Below are 20,324 nucleotides of genomic sequence, written 5' to 3'. Positions count from 1 at the left end.
AGGAAGAGGCAAATGCAGACATTGAAAGAGGGGATGGTGAAATCAGTCCATCCATCAAAATCTTATGGGATGCTGTGACAAAGTAGGCACATCCACAAAGGCTACGGCAGAGAAGAAGACTGACTCACTTCTTCCAGACGATTGGGGATGTGTGGAAGGAGTCGGGGAGGTCTGTTTAGTGAAGGTTCACCCTAATGTTATCCAGAACTCATGGAAGACTTTTTATAATGGGCAGACATTAAAGGGGATGTCTCCTGTAAAAGAGCTGGGGACTGGCTTAAGGAAAGATGTGGGATTACATCAGAAGATGTTATTTTTCCCTAAGCTCTGCTGCTATGTGGATTTCTCTCCATCCAGAGGATCTGGATCAATCATCTTCGCTGCCACCATCCTTTGGTGGGGGGGGAGGGATGGGATGTTCGGTTCGAAGAGTTTAGGATACAGAATTTGGATCTTCCTTTTGAGCTTTGAATACAGGATGTGTTTATACTGATTGGCTTCTGTTCTGGGGAGCTCACAGAGATTGATCCGTATGAATGCAAAGAGCCGAGAGCGATATGAACACCTGAGAAGATCGAGAGTAGGGTTGGAGATGTAGCGACTTTGGTGAGGATATAGCAAGAAAGACCAGAGGGGAGTATCAAGTAGAAGTTTGCTACGGAGGATTGCGAGCACCAAGCGCCTCTTTGAAAGGAGACAGATGGATGCTACAACAGAGGGGAGGGTGATGGAGCAGAAAATTCTGTCCCACAGACCACCCTCAAGGATGGGCTGATTGAGAGTGTGCATGGGTCTGGGCTTAGCCCAAGCCCATTTTTTGTGGTAGTGGGCTTGAGAAGGTTTTAAATCCGGAAAGGGTCGGTGGCATTGGAAGTGGAGATGTTGACATCCTTGCTGGCAAGCAAACACAGGGGTGGCTTAGATGAAGAAATGGCAGGAGGGATACATATGATGGGACAGATGGTAGTAGATTTTGGTGAGATAGCTTTCACTCCAATGGGAGTTGGGTAGATGTATGCAAAGATGAACACATACTAGGAGGTGGCTTCCTTAGAGAGATGTAACTCGGAAATGGAAGAAGGGGAGATGACAATTTTGAATTCAGTCCTTGTAGGCTCTGTGTCTAGATCTAGATGGTAAGGAGCAACTTCTTGGGGAGATTAGACGAGAAGAGATGGGTTGGGGAGAGGGAGGCTAAGAAGGTGCTCATATCAATACAGAATCCGATTCCTGAGCTGCTGAATAATAAGGAGGCAGAGGAATCTACGGTAAGGAGAGATCTGCTGAGGCTGGGAAAGCAATTAGGGGCAGATACCTGAGCACAAACAAAAATTTCTGGTGATTCTGAGAGAGATGGATGTTAAAAGAAAGAAGGCTAAGGTGTATCCATTCTCGGTGTCAATTTAGAAAGCCAAAGGGGTTAGGGAATAGATCCTCCATTAACTATGGCGATAGGCAGATAAAGACATCAGCAATAGGGAGTAAGGGGTTTTTCTCTGTTATAAATGAATATTGTGTTGTGGAATATTAGAGGTTTGCGTGGGGATGAAAAAAGGGTAGAGATTCAGAAATTTTATCTGATCTTCAAAAGCAAAGGTGATCTCGTTACTAGAAACTAAAAGGGAGGCATTAGATGGTGATTTTGTAAAGAGTTTGTGGGGAAACTTGAACTGCTGGTGGGCCCTATCTAAATGCTGTGGGGAGATTGGGCACGATTCTTATTATATGGGGCTCAAGGGAGCTGAGTAAGGTTGCTATGATTGAAGGGCTCGGTAAGTGGCTCCTTCCTCCTTCCCTCCTGTTCTCCCTGAACCAGTTGGATTCTGCAACTGTTCATGATGTAGTGAGAATCGACTAGAATCATCTCTCTCTCTCTCTCTCTCTCTCTCTCTCTCTCTCTCTCTCTCTCTACCAATGCAGTCCATTGGATTGATGCATGGATGTGGTAAAAATCTGCCTTGACTGGAACCAGAAATCAGCATGTTGATGTTGGATTTATTTATTAGCATATGGACACCATTTTTTTTTGAGAGATACAACAATTTATTATAAAGCTCACAAAACATGAGAAACAATACATCCCAAAAACAAAAAATGAAGAAGACGCAAAGAAAGGGACAACCAAAGCTACCTTTACATTTAAATAAATAAATAAATAAATAAAATGCCTATTCCTCCAAGCATAGACAGAAACAACTTTAGATGTGGGGCCCACTAAAGATTTAGATACATACTCTCAATAGGAAGAGGACGATTGCCAAGTATTGAGTTGGCTCTTCCACAACATGGAAGATAATGTCTATATCACAATGTGATGTATAGTGACTATGGGAAAGAGATACGGGACTCCCTTAAGCAACTTTTCTCCAATGAGAGGAATATCCAATGTTTGAATGACATTTTTAGAAAATTTCAAACCATGAGGCGAGGTGACAACGTTCATGATCACTGCGCCAATTTCTAGAACTATTCAATGAATGGAAAGTCCAGCATCAATTCACAATTGAATTGCTCAACAACAATATCAACATAAAGAAATTGGAGTCACCCTTTTCCTCACCACCATTCGCTCATATCTTGATCCTGTAAAAGGCATAGCTCCTTGGAAGTGAATGTGTATATGTAATGTGGACATCAGTGGTGCACCCTTTAGAGTGTACTAGAGGAGGAGGCGTCGCCGACAAAGTACTGGAGCAGATGAGTTGATGTGGATGGACGCCAGGTCCATCGGACCCATTTTCTGACGCGTTACGAGTGCAGAAGCGGCATAATTGCACTATGACCGCAGGCCCATTGGGCGAATTTCACATCCTATCGCGCAAGTGTTTAAGTTTTAGGCATCTTTTTATTTTTTTCCTTGTTTTCAGGGGCGTTAGTACACTTTTTAGTTTTAGACGTCTTTTTGTTCTTTTCTTTGTTTTCAGGGGGCTTTAGTGCACTTTTTGTTTTTTTTTTTTTCCGTAGCTTATATCTACATTGTAAGAAACCCTATTTTAAAATAGAATGAATGAAAATTTATATGTTTTCTTTATCTTTTACCAAAGATATTAGGGTTTCAGGATTGACTCTTGGGTGTTAAGGATTCCACCTTGGTTTCAGATTTTCCTTCTTCCTAGATTTTCGAGGTGTAAGAAAAGGTACGAATCAGTCGTCTTCTTTTTCTTCGATGCCCTAGAATCCATACTCTCTTTCATCTCGAGCCCATCTCTTCTTCATATCTTTCGTTCATCTCTGGATATTCCCTTTTGGTTTGAACGGAAAAGAGGGATGGCTAGTCAGGAGAATTGGATCTAAACTTGACTGTGGACTGACTTATGCCAGATCTAAGATATCCTCATATCCGTAGGTCTTCCATTTTTATTGTTCGCGTGATTTTATGCTAAGGGGCATGATCCTGACGAAATGATTTCATCTTTGTATTGAGATTTTCTTAATCCCTTAATTGAAAACAGTTGATTAATTTTATTATTTGAATCTCTTCAACTTGATTATATATGCATCTAGGGTTAGGCCATCATATTTGCCTGCATCAATCTGCTCTATTTAAGGTTTTTGCCCATATGTTGAGGTTATTGCCTCCCTCATCTATGTTGCCATCATCCAATGAAAATACCACCCTCACTTCTCATAGTGGGGCCAGCAACACTCAGGGTGGTCATACTGGAGGACGTGGGGAGTGGCAACACTAGTGGTTAGTAGTGCTTTTGAGTCTACTGTAAGAAGACAAATCACATGGTCAATAAATGTTGGGATCTACTTAGGAAAACCAACAGTCACTCATCTCTGCATGCTAGCCCAGCCATGAACACAAGAGACTCTTCTACGGATGATGGAACTTCTTCCAACTCAAGTGACTCTGTGGTGATATCTTGCACTGACCTTGAGAAGCTTCTTAGTAGAAACACAGTTATAGAATCTCCTGTTCATTCTTCTACATCTCTTGGAGACCCAGGTAATGCACTGGCTAGATCCTCTAGTTCATCACCTTGGGTGATTGATTCCGGGGCCATCAACCACATGACAGGTGACGTGTCTCTGTTACTCAAATTAACACTACAATCCCTTACCCTCCTGTATCATTGGCTGACGAGTCTCTCTTAATGTAAAGGGACTGTTTCACCCAATCACACGTTGGTTTTCCCTCTACTCTGTTCTAAACTTTCCCCTCAGTTTAACTATCCATTAGCAAATTAACCGAAACTTTAAATTTCTCAATCAGCTTTTATCCTTCTCATAATTGCGTGTTTCAAGACCTTAAGACCAAGAAGAGGGTTGGTGGAGGGTGTGAGTTGTGCAGTCTCCACTACTTCGAGGAAGCAACATCACAACTCTCAACGTTCGTGAAAGCAAGAATATCACTTTGTTACAATGGCACGCCTGGTTTGGATATCCATCTCTAGCTTCCCTCCAGAAACTTGCCCCCACCCCCCAGTTTTTTTTTTTTTTTTTTTTTGAAAGATAAACTTGTTCCTTCTTTGTCAATGTAAACTCAATAAATTGTGAGGCTTATCAGTTAACAAAACATTGTTGTTCTACCTTCTCAGAGAGACCTATTTATCACAGTCATGCTCCTTTTTCATTATTACATTCTGATGTGTGGGGACCCATTCGTGCGTGCAGTTTAAATAAATTTCGGTACTTTTTTATGTTCAATGATGATTTCTCTCACAAGAAATGGGTGTTTATGATGTATGATAGATCTGAAGTGCTTACTATGTTTAAATCTTTTCATGTTGCAGTTAGAATTGGATTTAAACTAAAATTCAATGTTTCTGTTCTGATAATGCCTTAAAAGTATTTGTCTAACTCCTTTCACGAGTATCATACCTCAGCTAGTATTACACGTCAAACATCATGTGTCTACACACCTGAATAAAGGAAAAAAAGTCACCTCCTCAAGGTGGCGAGGTCTCTTTTGACCTACATGAATGCTCCCAAATGTTTCTAGAGCCATACTATTCTTACTGCGTGCATCTCATTAACCGGCAACCATCTACTATCCTCGATGGCAAAATTCCATTTTTTGTGCTATTTCCAAATGAATCTCCATTTCCTCTGCCGGTTCGAGTTTTTGGTTGCCCTTCCTTTGTCAAGAAACATGGCTCTCATTAGATAAGCTAGATATTCGTGCAACCAAGTCTGTCTTCCTGGGATATTCTCAAATGCAAAAAAGTTACAACTGTTTCGATCCTGTAACAAACCGTTGACACATTGGAACTGATGGAACCTTTTTCGAATCAACTCTCTACTTTCCTACTTGTCGGGAGGGGGAGTTGGGATTTTGCCTTTTCTGGTGCAACACCTCTGCCATTGGATTCCACAATTTCATACCCTATATTACAGCTCCAATGGTCCATGGTGATTGTCTAAGACCATCCAGCTCATTCTCTCCCCCCTTACCTTTGAGTGAGGCCCCTGCTTCATAACCGTCGCCAGACATGGACCTGCCCATAGCCCTTCGAAAAGGTACCCGTTCTTGCACATTGCATTCTATTTCCAACTTTGTATCATATCATCATCTCAGCCGTACCTTGTACGCTTATGCTTTAGCTCTATCCAAGGAGGTGGTCCCCACATCTCACCTAGATGCGCTAGCTCACTATGGGTAGCGAAGAGCCATGGAAGAGGAAATTGCAGCTATGCACCGCAGTGGCACTTGGACCTTGTCTCTTTGCCTCTTGGAAATCGAATAGTTCGATGAGTTTACACAATTAAATACCAACTAGATTGCCCAATTGAACACTTGAAGGCAAAGAATACATAAATGGCTAGGTTGGATTATGAAAAAACTCTCTCCAATTGCCAAACTAAATTCGGTGCGAGCGTTGATTTCTGTGGAAGCTAACAGATCATGTCTCTTGTACCAGCTGAATGTCAAGAATGCCTTGCTCAATGGGGACTAGACTGAAGAAGTTTATATGGAGCAACCTCTTGGATTTGTTGCTCAAGAGGAGAATGAGAGAGTGCGCAAGCTTCAGAAGGCAGGCTATGGACTGAAGCAATCCCTCAGAGCATAGTTTGAAAGATTCAGTCATGTGTTGATAGATTTTGGATTCCACAAATGCCATGTGGATCACTTTGTGGTTAAGCAAAGCTCCAAAGTATGGTGATGCTAATCGTTTATGTAAATGATATAATTATCACTGGAATCGATGAAGGAGGTATATTAGAAACCAAGAATAATATCAAGGATCATTTTCAGATCAAGCACCTTGGCTCTCTTAAGGTATTTCTTAGTGATTGAACTAGCCTGATCCTCAGCTGGGATCAACTTATCTCGAAGGAAATGCATACTAGACTGATTGGAAGAAATAATCTTCGTGTTGGTATAAAGATTGAAAAAGAGAAGAAAGAAATAGAAAATAGGAGAGAAAAGAAAAGAAAAAGAAGAAGAAAGGAATGGGTTCGAGTTTCGCGTCCCCACCCCCTTCTCTTTTATTAAAGTAATTAAAAGCAAATATGACAAAAATATCCCTATACAATAAAATTTATGTCCGGAAAATCCCAAGACTAAAAACACTAGGAAACTTGTAGTTCTATTTCTGTTTCCATTAATAAATTCCTACCCTTCTTTAAAAAAGAAGAAGAAGAAGACATTATCATGTACTTAGCAAGTAGTAAATTAACCTGACTTCCTCTCGGGAGATGGAAGGGTTGAAATTTTCCATTTAACATCAAATTACTCAATTCTCTAGTAAGCACTTCCTTTGTTAGGAATAAGATCAATAGACTTGGAGAAAAGAGGTCTCCTTGCTTAAGGCTCCATGAGGATTTAAAGTGCCCTAAATGTTAATTGATTGAAATTTGTCTCTTCTATGAACTTAAAACGCGCATCAAACACGTGGGTCCTATCGGATGGGCCATTGGACCCATATTTTGTGCCTTTCAGACAGACCCACATTTGATCACCTTGCATTAGGGGTGACAGGAAAACTTCCACCCAACACTTTGGAAGCATTGGTATATGGGTTGGTTATATGTGTGCTTCACTCATGTGCATCTTGGCTAGCTACACTTCTTCCCACATCTCAAGAGTTGTGTTTCTAAATATTAAAACATTAAGGGTGCCTCTTTATGTTTATGATTTCCATTTCTAAATAAAGGAAGCCAACTCGCCATTTTTCAATTTGAACATTTTGTGCTTGAACCAAACCTGTGTATTGATAATTTCTGTCTTGCTTATGTAGTTTTTGTTTCCTATCATAATTTGTATTTCTATTTCTGAAATCAAAATCATAATCTTAAATAGACATATCTAGGAGATGGATTCAGCCACTGGTGACCCATATGATTGCAAAAGCAGACATTCTTTTGAAGTACAAACAGCTCCTATAAGTGATGGCATTCTTCCTGGTGTTGTTCGGCAACTAGTTATTGAGTGAGCCTTTATTTCTTATGCAACAGTCTTCTCCTATGCGTTATCTAAAAGAAGTGTTTTTAAGCCTTTATTTCTTATGCAACAGTCTTCTCCTATGCGTTATCTAAAAGAAGTGTTTTTAAGCCTTTATTTCTTATGCAACAATGTGCTCCTATGCATTATCTACAAGAAGTGTTTTACTTGCTTTCTCAATCAGTATGATATTTTTATGTTCATTTGCTAAAAATGGGAGTACTTTGTAGCAAATGCATTGTTACTGTAAGAACTGTTGGAGGACCATCAAAATAAATAGATATAGGTTTATCGAGCACAAGGCATAAATGTTACTTCATTTTTGTTTAAATGGAACAGTTTGCAGTTTGGAAAGTGTCTCCTGTGTTTGACAAACAGAGCCTTTACATTCTTGCTATTAGCCTCATATAAAGGAGGTATGGGAATGGGAAAGTGTTTTATATATGTGCCCTTCTGAAGAAACTTTTCTTTTATAGACTCAATGACACTATAGCTGACAGGGTGTGTAGCACCAACTGCAGTGGAGGTGCAGACTTGCATGCCTGTGCCTGCATGTGTGGACTGCAGGGAGTGACGGTGTTTTGAGGTGCCCTTGGCGCTTTGGACATAAGCATCATCCCGAGTTGCTTTGAGTTGCCTTAAACTTTTTGCTCAGTTAGTCAACCAATGCTCAATCCCATACTGAGTTAAACTGTTGGTTTGACCAGATTACCTAGTTCCTCCTAAGGATTGAACTTGGACTTGAGAAATGACCATTAGAAGGGATTTATCTGGTGTCTGTTGGGGCTATGACTTTGAAGACAATCACCTTAAAGGATTCTAGTACTCATCGTGGAGTCACACTAAGGCGTATTTGAGGAGCACTTAACAGGACATTTTTTATTTTTTTTATTTTTTTTTATGCTTGAGCATTTGAATTTCTCCAAAATCAAAGTTCTCTCTCCCCTCTCTTCCTTTTATTTGTTATTTTTCTTTTACACCAATACTTCCTGTTTCCTGTTTTTTGTTACTGCAGAAACAGAACACAGAACTTGTTCTTCCAGGAATCTTTGAAAGCTTTTAGGTATCTATCTGGGGGTTAACTGCTGTATTATGAAATGTCAGTTTAAAAACCAAAATCTCTGATCAATGTACTTTAGAGGAACTCTGTAGATACACAACCACAAAACACTAGATATGCGGTGGGGGCAACTGTCTCCTTGAAAGAGAAAAATATGCACAATGCGACGACTCAGTGATCCTATTCCATGTTTTGTTTTCTTAATTCTCTCATTGCCCTCTTAAGAAAGGAGAATTTCTGCATACGATGGCTGAGCCTTTCTCTAAGATGATGAATCAAGGCCTTGTTTTCTTAGAGTGCAATGGTTTAAACTTCACATTTTGGCATCAGAAAGTTCACTACTAGTTTCATGAAAGGCAGAGATATATCCTAACGGTGGAAAGATTGAAAGATTACTGTTGATGGGGATAATGATGAGTGGTGTTCGAGCCATGGTGAGGGAGGTGCCCTCTTGTTCAAATCCTTTTATGCACTGATTCCTGGAGCCAATATCAGATGTCTGGAGGCTCTGACAGCATTCATTTGGAGATCTCAGGGCCTGCCATGGGTGGGCCTTTTTGGGCAGCTGGTGGGGAGGGACAAGATCCTTACCATCAACCATCTTATAAGTGAAAATGTTTTTATTCCAAATGTGTGTCCTTTGTCTTCAGGTGGCAAACATGTTGTGCCACTTAATTTATCCAATGCGGATCAAAATTGGAGATATGGTGTAGGGTTCTCTCTTTTTGGGATGAGTTGGGTGTTGCCAATGAGTATTCAAGGTGAATTTCAAGCTTGTAGGGGGATCCTCTGGAAAGGAGAATTCTATGGCTTTTCCTTTCTTATGGGCCTATGGTTGATATGGAAAGAGTGCAATACTAGAGCTTTCTGTTAGTAGAGAACAGATTTTCATATTTCACATCTTCAGTTTGCCAATATTACCATTCTATTTTGTGATGCAAATGCAAGCTAGGTGGATTAACTTGAGGAAAGTCGTTAGGTGCTTTGAAGTGGTGTCCAGGCTGAAGGTGGATATTCCAAAGAGCAAGATGTTAGAGGTGTTTGGTTGTCGAGCTGGATCTTTTCCTTCTTTGTATCTTGGGTTTCCCTTATGCATAGGTGATGGCTAAGCATATTTGGGACATGGAAATTCAAAAAGTTGAAAGGAAATTATCTAGATAGAAGAATAGGCATTTATATTTAGGAGGAAGACCAATGTTAATTAAAGCAGCTATGTCGAACTTGCCTCTTGATTTTATGTCTCTTTTTAGGTGTTCAAAGACGGTATTGGATAGGTTAGAGAAGGCGTGATTTCTTGGGGCAAGGCACATTAGGAAAAAAAAAGGGAAAAAAAGAAAAAGAAGTTTCATCTATTGAAGTGGAATGAGGTGTCCTCCGTATGGAGAAGCGTTGCTAAGCAAGTGGTTGTGGGGTTTGGTACGGAAGAAGACAGTTTGTGGAGAGAAGTGATAGCCACAAAGTACAATGTTAAGGAAGGGGAATATAAAGCATTAGGGACTTGGAAGGCGATAGCTAGATTGGGGGCTAAGTTCAAGGAAGGGATTGGGTTCTCCATGGGGGACGGTAAAAGGATATGTTTCTAGGGGGATATCTAGATTGGAGAGAGGATGCTTAAAGAAGAATATCTGAGATTAGTTAGGATATCTATGGAGGAGAATATTTCCATCATTCAATGCTTCTCTAGAGCTGGTGATTGAGTGGTTTGAGCTCCTCTTTGTTGAGCTCCTCCTTGTTGAAGAAACTTGTTGAATGAGGACGTGGTAGACTTCATTCCGTTATTGGATTGGCTTCAAAGCCTTCGCCCCTCAACTTGAGAGAGCGATCATCTGGTTTGGAAAGAGGAAAGTTTGGGTCATTTTTCTGTTTGGTCATTGTACAAATTGGCATATGGGTCAGCATCCAAGGAAGATAGTTTGTGGAGAGAAATAAAGTTCTAACTATTGACAATCTTCGAAAGCAAAAAATGATGATTCCTAATATTTGCTTGTTATGCATGCCGAATGTGGAGTCAGTCGATTATCTCTTCATCCTTTGCTCCTTTGCTATAAAGGTGTGGGAGAATATATATATATATATATATATATATATATATATATATATATATATATATATATATATATATATATATATATATATATATATATATATATAACCGAATGCTCAGCTGCGCACCAGTTCGCACGATACTTGTGCAAACTTTTTTGAGAACTCATCATAGGTGATGTGACTCCAAAATCTGAACGGTCCATGTGAAGAATCACCTCATGAAACCCCTTAGGCCCAATTTTTACTCGATCCAAAACTTTGGTGGGCCATGAAAATGAAAACAGTTTCCTCCCTTGATTTGCATCTCTTTTCTATGGCCCACCAGAATTTTAGATCAGGATGAAAATTTGCCCCTTGGGGTTTCATGGGATTCTGCATCACATGGACCGTTCGGAATAGACGCCCATGACACCATAAAACGTATGCAAAGGTGCGCTGGCGCGCAAGTGAGCATGACTCTCTCTCTCTCTCTCTCTCTCTCTCTCTCTCTCTCTCTCTCTCTCTATATATATATATATATATATATATATTCTCCTTTAGAGTTTAGAGTGATGTAGGTGATGCCAGGAACTATTGAAGGTTTTCTCCTAGCGTGGCATATGGGGGCAAAGTAGGTAAAAAAAGGGAAGGTGAATTGATGCTTTTGGCATCAAAGTGGCTTGGTGTTGGAAGTGTGTAGAAGGGCTAAGTTGGATGTCATGGGTTGGACCTCGTGCTTAGAATCCTTTGAAGATTGTATTCTTTCCCTCTTTGTATGGGGCTTCTCTCTTGTAATTTGCAATAAAAATAGAGAGAGAGAGAGAGAGAGAGAGAGAGAGAGAGCTTTTAATTTGAACCAATCGAGATGGTTTTTTTTTTTAAAGTAAAGGATAGGATTGTTATGGCTCAAGTTGTAAGGCATTAGTTGAAGGTCAACTCTAATAGAGTAGATGGAAGGCAACATGGGTGGAGGTAGTAAGAAACAACTCCATAACCTGCCATGTAACTGAAGTTACAGCCTTTGTAGATTAGAATGGTGGGACAAGATTCATGTAGCCAACCCCGAATTAATTGGTATAAGCAGTGTTGTCAAAATCCTACCTTTTACAATTCACGATTTACGATTTGAGTTGAATCTTAAGAAAAATGATTTGAATCCCACCTTTGAATCCCTTTTTATATGAATCCTATGATTTACGATTCAAAACCCAATTTACAATTCAAATTGTAATTGTTTTCTTCTATTTTAAGCTTCACTTTGCTTTCATTTTATTTTTTTAAATTAGTGGGGGCTATAAGAAGCATCAACAATTACCTTTCAATATATATATATATATATATAGGTAAATTATTTAATTCTATTCTTTATAAGAGATTAAATGATATATACTCTCTTCAATGTTAAATCATAGTGCTTTATTTATTTATTTATAATTTCTTACTTCTTAACTGGTCGAAATACCAAATTGATGTATGACTTATCTAAAATATTTTTATGCATGGTTATGATCATGTTGACTTGTATGTATTGTGGAATGATGGTTAGAAATCAAAATATCTTTTTTCATTGGTCTAAGGAATCAAATGCTGCTTTTCCAATGTGATTCTACATTTAAGAAAGGTAACAAGAACACATATTATTAAAGAATCCTTGTATGTTTTTTAAGAAAATTTCTTGAAAGACAAGAAAAAACTGAAAGATAAAAATCAGTTAATTTTTAAGTAATACCATGTCGTGATAGTGTTAAAGTTTTAAATTTTTTCTAACTTATTCATATTTTTCATATTTTTAAGAAAATCATAAAAAAAAATCTTACGAGTTACGATACAATTCAACCCCTATTACAATTTGCGATACAATCATTGTTCGGAATATCGGTATCGCATCCTTGGGATACGGATACGTATTGGTTATTACACAGGATATATCGTTTGTATTAGGTAATTTATCACACTTTTTGGGAAACATGGGGAAACATTGGGAAAATGGTTGAATTTTTCAATGAAACTTCAGGGATTGTTAAAAAAGACCTCAATACACACTTTTAAATCATAACATCTCAAAAAAGAAGTGTACATAATAGGTTTCCTTTGTATAGGGTCTTAAGCTATGCGTTGTCTGACTGAACTAACGCAACTATATTCAAATTGAATGCATAACATTTAGAGTGTATGTGATAATCATTTCACCAAACAACTCCTAAATACTGAGATATTAGTCTCAATTGATAGCTGGTAGAAGGGAAATTTAAAAAAATATATATTTTAATATTTTTATTAATTTTTAATTAAAAGTGATTTTTATTTTTCGAAAATTGACAAGGACTTAACAAATCAGTACATCAGCCCACATACGTGCTTGATTTCATGTTTGGAGTGCAACATTGCAAGCAATTTGGGAGAAATTGGGGAAATTTCAATTTTTTTTTCCAATTTTCCCAAATCGGACCACTTGCACTCAAATTTCGAAATTAGAGTGTATGTGATGATCATTTCATCAAATGCTTCGAAATTAGTCTCAATTGACCGTTGGTTTTTTTTTTTTTTTTAATAAATGGAGAACATGAAGAACCAATAGATATTGAAATCATAGCTCCAACTTCATGATTTTTCATGCAAAATATGAAGAACCAATGTATTTATAACCATTTGACACCGATTTAATATAATTTCAAAAAACAAAAAAGGTTCAAAAATTGAAAATGCTCACCAGATCAAACATGTGGGATATATCGGCCGTTATCTTCGATATTTAAAACATTGAAGAACAGGAAGAACCAATGGATATCGAAATCATAGCTTTAACTCCATGATTTTTCATGCAAAACGTGAAGACCCAATGTATTTATAACCATTTGAAACTGATTTAACACAATTTCAACAAAAAAAAAAAAAGATCAAAATTTGAAAATGCTCACTAGATCAAACATGTGGGATATATCGGCACTACTTGTGCGTTTCGTATCACACAGGTGGGATATATCAGTTGATATCGTCGATATTTAAAACATTGGATACAATACCGATTTTGACAACATTGGGTATAAGGCTTTACGAAAAAGAGGTATGATCATTCCGAATGTATGCCTGTTGTGTTATAAGGCTGAAGAGTTGGTGAGCCATCTTTTCATCCACTGAGTTCACAAAACAGGTGCGGAAGGGTTTTATTGTTCAGTTTGGTATTCGGTGGATTATGCTAGTTTCAATGAAATATTTCTTTTTGTCTTGGCATGGAGGGAGAAAATGGAAGAAAGGCAAGGAAATATGGCGTCTTTGTGTTCTGGCTAGAATTTGGGTTATATAGATGATGGGGACATCACGCACACACGCATGCCCCCTACACATGTATGTAAGGAGGAGGGTCCCACCATCAATCTGGATCGATGACTACGCCTAGGGAGGGCCTCCTAGTTAGAGGACTGCGTTTTGGTTCGTTGGAGTGGGCCCGATAGTTAGGTAAAGCCCACTATGGGTTCTCATGATCGTAGCCCACTATTCTAATTAATCTAGTACTTTGGGTTTTGCTTATCATTGTTATTAGGAATATCATAGATGGTTTAGATTTTTTGATTAGTTGTTATTTTTTATTACTTCGTCTCCAAGTAATAGGTTGCGCACATGGCGTGAGTTTTGGGGTATAGGGTTTTATTATAAATAGGCACCCCTTGTAGTCTTTTTGATTCATTGAAGATTAATAAAATTTCTGCATTTGTTTTTCTGCTTCTCTGAGTTTCTGAGTTATGAAAATTCAATTGGGTGTGAAACCCTCCCTTCCTCGAAGGGCTGCCTACCATTGTGCGACGCCACACGTCCCGATTCGCCCCACCCTTCTACCATTCATATTTCTCCTCTCCTACAACCATCTCCCCTGCAAATCCATCAATGTTTTGCAGACTTTTCTTTTCTACAGCAGATTTATGGAATCTGGCCTTGCGGGAGAGCTGAAACTTCGGCGGAGCACCACGCATAGACCGATCGTCGGATTGTCGTGAAACTTGGGGGTTTTGTGGTCCATCCCTGACTGACCAGGGCCAAGCTGGCCATTTTCTAATTTGTGGACCCCACACGTGCAGGACACCACTAACGCATGTGCGTCACTGCTGTCCACGGGTGTAGTGCTTCTCTGGTTCGTCTCTCTCCTCTCTTTCACTCCTCTTTCACCCCAAATCCCTAACCCTAACCCTAAATTACTCAAATTCCTAATTTTATGCCCTTTTTTTAACTTTAGGGTTCCCTGAATTGAAATTTGTGAATCCCTTGGATTGGGGAATTATTTTTGTGCATGTGTGGATGAATTTACCTTAATTGAGTGCTTGAACTTTTGTGTGGGATGTGAAATTTTGTGTAACCGTTTCTAAATTAGTGTGATCTAAAACCTGAAAATCTTGCACATCAGACTTGAATTTCATGTCTTGCATCAAATTTGGTATCAGAGCCTAGGGTTCTTGTAGGGGAATGCATTCCGTGTTTAGGGTTTAGTTTATTTGTGTCCATTATGCATCAAGTATCATCATATAGAGTTGTTTAGAGGTCTATAATTCCTAATATAAGCTGCTGAATTTTCTGTTGACAGATTCTTTGGGCAGATAGGTTGCTGGAAATTTAGTATTGTGTCATTTTCCCCATATAGAGTCTCATAGGAGCATTTAGTCCTATCTAGGCGCATATAGTCATAGTAGAAGGTCCTTAGATTGAGTTAGTAGTTGTATGCCCACACGTACGGGTTATGGTTTTGGCTTGCACCTTACACTAAACTTGGAGCAATTGCAAGAGTCAATGAACAAACTGACCTAGCAGTTTGAGTCTTTGGATAAGCGCTTGGAACAATGTATGGACCAACGCTTTGAGCAGTTTAATGTGCGCGTTACCTAACTAGAGACATCCGCCCGGGCAAACCCCACCATTGGGGAAGATCCCCAATCTCTGGCAGGTGATTAGGAGATTAAACTAAGGAATGGAGGTAGTCAAGGAATTGGTCATGGGCGCACACCCGTGCAGCCACCCTGCGAGGGACATCATGATTAATATGACTCAGATGCGCAACTCCTCAAGGGAGTTAAGAGTAGATGCCTCTACGTTTGATGGCCACTTGGACCCTAAAGCCTTTGTAGACTAGTTGACAGATATGGACCACTATTTTGAGTGGTATGACATGTCAGATGCTTGTCGAGTCCGATTCGCAAAGATGAAGCTTGTAGGCCAAGCAAAGAGGTTTTGGGCTACGGTAGAGCGAAAGAAAAAAAGAGCGAGGGAGCTTCCAATAGTCCATTGGGGAGAAATGAAAGAAACTCTTAAAGAGAAGTACCTCCATTTCTCTTATCGCTTACGGTTGATTGAAGAATGGCAGTCTCTTCGACAGGGTTCCATGAGTGTTGCTGAATACATTGGGAAGTTCGAAGAGTACTTGACCCGTTGTGAGGTTGATGAGGACCCTGTACTCACCCTTGCTAGATTTAAAACGGGAATCCGTTCTTACATTAGGAGAAAATTACTCGCCAAAAGCATAGACACTATTGAACAATTGTATCAAGTTGTGTAGGAGGTTGAGTAATACCTCAAAAGCATCTGTGGGAAGGCAGTTTGACTTTCGCTATTCTAGTGCTAAGGCCAACCCTTCTGGGGCTAAACCTAATACTGGATACCAAAACAAACATTCCAACAGTTCTCAGTCCAGGCCCAAGGATGATAAGGATAAAGAGATTGTCGGGTCTAGCTCGCGTAGAAGTGGAGCAACTAGGTGTTTTAGGTGTCAGGGGTTTGGTTACTTTGCCCACCAGTGTGGCACGAGAGACAGCACCAAGGTGCTCCTCATTATTGATGGGCAAATAGAAGTAGTGCCCCCAAAGAGTGACGGTGAGGAGGAAGAATATGAGCTAGTAGAAATCCCTAGTGATGAGGAAGAGGGAGCGCAAGAGTCTGCGACCATCGTAGTTGTGCGTTGTGCCTTTGCTCAAGCTAAGAACATTGACGATTGGTGCCGCAACACGATCTTCTACACTTATGCAAAATGTGGGGAAAAGAGCTATAAGATGATCATGGATAGTAGTAGTTGTACCAACGTGGCATCGACTAACAGTGTGAGCCGTTTGGGCTTGAAGCTTGAAGCCCATCCTCAACCCTATAGAGTGTCCTGGGTTGATGAAACTTTCATTCCAGTCTCGCACCGTTGTCTTGTTCCTATACAGTTAGGATCATATAAATACACACTTTGGTGTGATGTTGTTCCCATGGATGTCGGCTATATCATTCTGGGTAGACCATGGCTCTATGACAGAGATGTTACCATATTTGGTCGTTCAAATGTGTGTACATTCTGTTTTGAGGGTAAGAAGGTCAAGTTAAATCCACTGCCACCCAAGAACACAACTGAAAAGGAGTCCACCACACAGTGCTGTGAGCGGCTCAAAAGAATTGAAGAAGTCGAAGTCCAAGTCAAAACCTCTTCATATTCTAAATGCCAAAGACTTTGAGCGAGTAACGGAGGCGGACTCGATGGTATACACCCTTGTGACTAGGGAAAGTGTACCAGAGGCTAGTGTAGAGTTACCCACTGAGGCCATTCAGCTAGTGTATGAGTTTCGTGATATCTTTCCTGATGATCTACCGAATGAGCTTCCCCCTATGAGGGATATACAGCATGCCATTGATCTAGTCTTTAGGACGACTCTACCAAACCTCCCTCATTACAGAATGAACCTAAAGGAGCATGTAGAGTTGAAGAGACAGATTGACGAGCTCCTAGAAAAGGGTTTTATTCGAGAGAGCATGGGCCGGTGTGCTGTGCCCACTTTTCTTACACCTAAGAAGGATGACACATGGAGGATATGTGTTGATAGTAGGGCCATCAACAAAATCACTGTCAAGTATCGATTTTTCATACCGCGTCTTGATGACATATTAGATATGATGGCCAGTGCTACTATCTTCTCAAAAATTGACCTCAAAAGTGGTTATCACCAAATCCATGTACTCTCTGGTGATGAGTGGAAGACGGCCTTCAAGACGAAGGATGGGCTATACGAGCGGTTAGTTAAGTCTTTTGGGCTAAGTAATGCCCCAAGCGCTTTCATGCATGTGATGACCCAAGTGTTGAGGCCCTTCATGGGGAAGTTTCTGGTCGCATACTTTGATGATATCTTGACTTATAGCATGACTAAGGAACAACACCTCAACCATTTGAGGTAGGTTTGTCGGATCCTTAGAGCCAAGAAATTGTATGCCAACTTAAAGAAGTATGTGTTTTTATCTAGTATTGTTATCTTCTTAGGTTTTGTTGTGTCATCTGAGGGCGTATCGGAAGATCCTGAGAAGGTCAAGGCCATCGTCAATTGGCCTGAACCCCGCAATATTCATGAGGTGCGCAGCTTTCATGGCTTAGCCACATTCTATAGGCGTTTCATTCGAGGCTTCAGTTCCATTATGGCTCCCATCACGGATTGCATAAAAAAGTGAGAGTTTCAATGGACAAAGGCAGCCTCGAAGGCCTTCATGGAGATAAAGGTCAAGATGACTGAAGCTCCAGTCACGCGACTTCTGGATTTTTCAAAAGCTTTTAAAGTCGCATGTGACGCATTAGGAGTCGACATAGGAGGAGTACTTAGTCAGGAATGGCACCCTGTCGCCTTTTTTAGTGAGAAACTGAATGATGCGAAACAAAAATATTCCACCTATGACAAAGAGTTCTAGTGGTAGTGCAATCACTGTGCCATTGGTGTCATTATCTACTGCCACAAGAATTCGTCTTATTCTTATATCACGAGGCCTTAAGATATCTGAACTCTCAGAAGAAACTAAACCCTAGGCACGCTAAGTGGGTTCAATTCCTTCAAGAGTACACTTCTATGCTTAAGCATAAGACCAGTATAGAGAATAAGCATGCCGATGCGTTGAGTTGTTGAGTTGCGTTACTCAATTTTATGAGTTTCGAAGTCACAGGCCTCGAACGCCTCAAAGAAGATTATTCTGAGTGTCCAGATTTTAGAGTTGTGTACGCATCGTTGTTAGAGAGTCTGTCAAGAGCTAGTAGAGAGTACTTGATTTTAGACGGATATTTGTTTAGGAGTGACCGCTTGTGCATACCTCGTACTTCCCTCCGCGATTTTTTTTGTCTAGGAATTACATTCAGGAGGGTTGCGGGTCATTTCGGTCGAGACAAGACCAATGCCCTAGTGAAGGATAGGTTTCATTGGCCAAGCCTCAAGCGAGACATGGCCAAAATTATAAGGCAATGTCATACTTGTCAACTGACAAAGTAGAAAAAGCAAAATACAGGATTATACACACCTTTGCCAGTTCCATTCATCCTTTAGTAGGACATCAGTATAAACTTCGTGCTTAGACTCCCCAAAACTATTCAGAAACACAATTCCATATTTATTGTCGTGGACTGTTTTTCTAAAATGGCTCACTTCATTCCTTGTTCTATGACCTCCGGCGTATCTCATGTTGCCAAGTTGTTCTTTAATAAGGTCGTCAAACTGCATGGGTTACCAAAAACCATAGTGTGTGACCGTGATATGCGATTCATGAGTTACTTTTGGAAGACACCATGACACATGATGAATACTAGGCTCTAATTTTCTTCTACCTACCACCCTAAGACCGATGGTCAGACTAAGGTGGTCAATAGGAGCCTAGGGAGTTTGCTCAGATGTTTAGTGAGGGAGCACACCAGGACGTGGGACACCGTACTACCTATAGCCGAGTTTGCATTCAATAGTTCTGTCAATAGGTCCACAAGTCTAAGTCTTTTTGAAGTTGTTACTGGTTATAAGCCTAGGAAGCCTATTGATCTTGTCCCTATGTCACTGTCTCATAGGCCATCAGAGTCTACAGAGTCCTTTGCGCATCTCATTCATTCATTGCATCAAGAAATCAGGCAAAAGATCACTACTAGTAATGAACATCACAAATTTTCTACAGACCAGCATAAACGTTTCAAGGAATTCAATGTAGGGGACTAGGGGTGCACATGGTTCGGTTTGGTCCAGTTTTGGGGTGAAACCGGAACCGAACCGTTCGCTACGGTTCTAGGATTTTTGGAACCGGATCCGGACCGTTAGCACCCTAGAACCGAACCGGAACCGGACCGTGAAAACCGGTTCGGTTCCACGGTTCTGGCCTTTTTAAAGCCCAGCCAAAAATGGAATGAAAGAAAGAGAAATAAAAAACTAAAAGAAGAAGAAGCTCCCATCACCAATTTGTGTCAGCCCAATCTACAATACAAATGTGGCCTCTCACAGGGATCAAAACCATTCATCTACCGGGAACCACCTGCGTAAGTCGGACGAAACCTATCTGTCCAGACAAACACGGAAAGCCATTCTCATTCAAAAGCAGGGCCCACCAGATGAACAACTCCCATCACCGAACACAGGCTACGTGCTTTTCTTGAAAAGGACGAGAAATAAAGAAAGAAGGGATAAACCTGGGAGAGAATATCCATGGCTCTCTCTCTCTCTCTGATCCGGTTCGCGTAGGTCGAATTTCGGTTTCTCTTTCAAATCCATTTTCTTTTGCTTGTGTGAAAGAGAGATTGGGAACGACGACAGAGAGACTGGAAGAACGCGTGGGTCTATATATGCAAATGGGGCATTGATTGATACTCTAGCTGCCTGTGACGCTTGATACGCAGGCCCTTAGAGATGGCACGTGTGGCATACATAAACTCCAATCCAACCGAATAAATTCTGGAATTAAGTGTAGGTAAGATGGATTGGAACATCCTAGCCTCTGATTTGGGCAAACTTGTTTGTAGAAGTAAGGCCATTAGATATTTTTCATTTTTAACCGTCCAATATATGTTAATCATTCTGATACGAAAATGGTCAAATGAGAGTAGTTCTTGGA

The 20,324-nt window shown here is 40.2% G+C and overlaps 1 protein-coding gene and 1 long non-coding RNA gene across 9 annotated transcripts in view; both read left to right on the top strand.

Annotated features, from left to right (window-relative positions):
* The window catches only part of LOC131253250 (uncharacterized), a 57,978-nt gene that overhangs the window by 20,565 nt on the left and 17,089 nt on the right, over positions 1 to 20,324 (top strand). For 4 of the 8 annotated variants that reach the window (XM_058254180.1, XM_058254182.1, XM_058254181.1 and 1 more), the window contains one exon: positions 7,260 to 7,378. The exons of 2 other annotated variants lie outside the window; for them this stretch is intronic. In XM_058254180.1, coding sequence (XP_058110163.1) covers positions 7,260 to 7,378 — 119 coding nt within the window. Of the gene's footprint in view, positions 1 to 7,249; positions 7,383 to 20,324 lie in introns of those variants that run through there. 2 more of the 8 variants (XR_009175058.1, XM_058254188.1) reach the window with 2 other exon arrangements.
* Positions 4,605 to 6,389, top strand: LOC131253251 (uncharacterized). Its single transcript, XR_009175059.1, has 2 exons — positions 4,605 to 5,466; positions 5,868 to 6,389. It is a non-coding gene; the product is annotated as an uncharacterized LOC131253251 (long non-coding RNA).

Source organism: Magnolia sinica, chromosome 8, assembly GCF_029962835.1.
Source record: "Magnolia sinica isolate HGM2019 chromosome 8, MsV1, whole genome shotgun sequence".
NCBI lineage: Eukaryota > Viridiplantae > Streptophyta > Magnoliopsida > Magnoliales > Magnoliaceae > Magnolia > Magnolia sinica.
The sequence above is the reverse complement of the archived record's forward strand: the minus strand, read 5'-3'. Positions and strand labels throughout refer to the sequence as shown.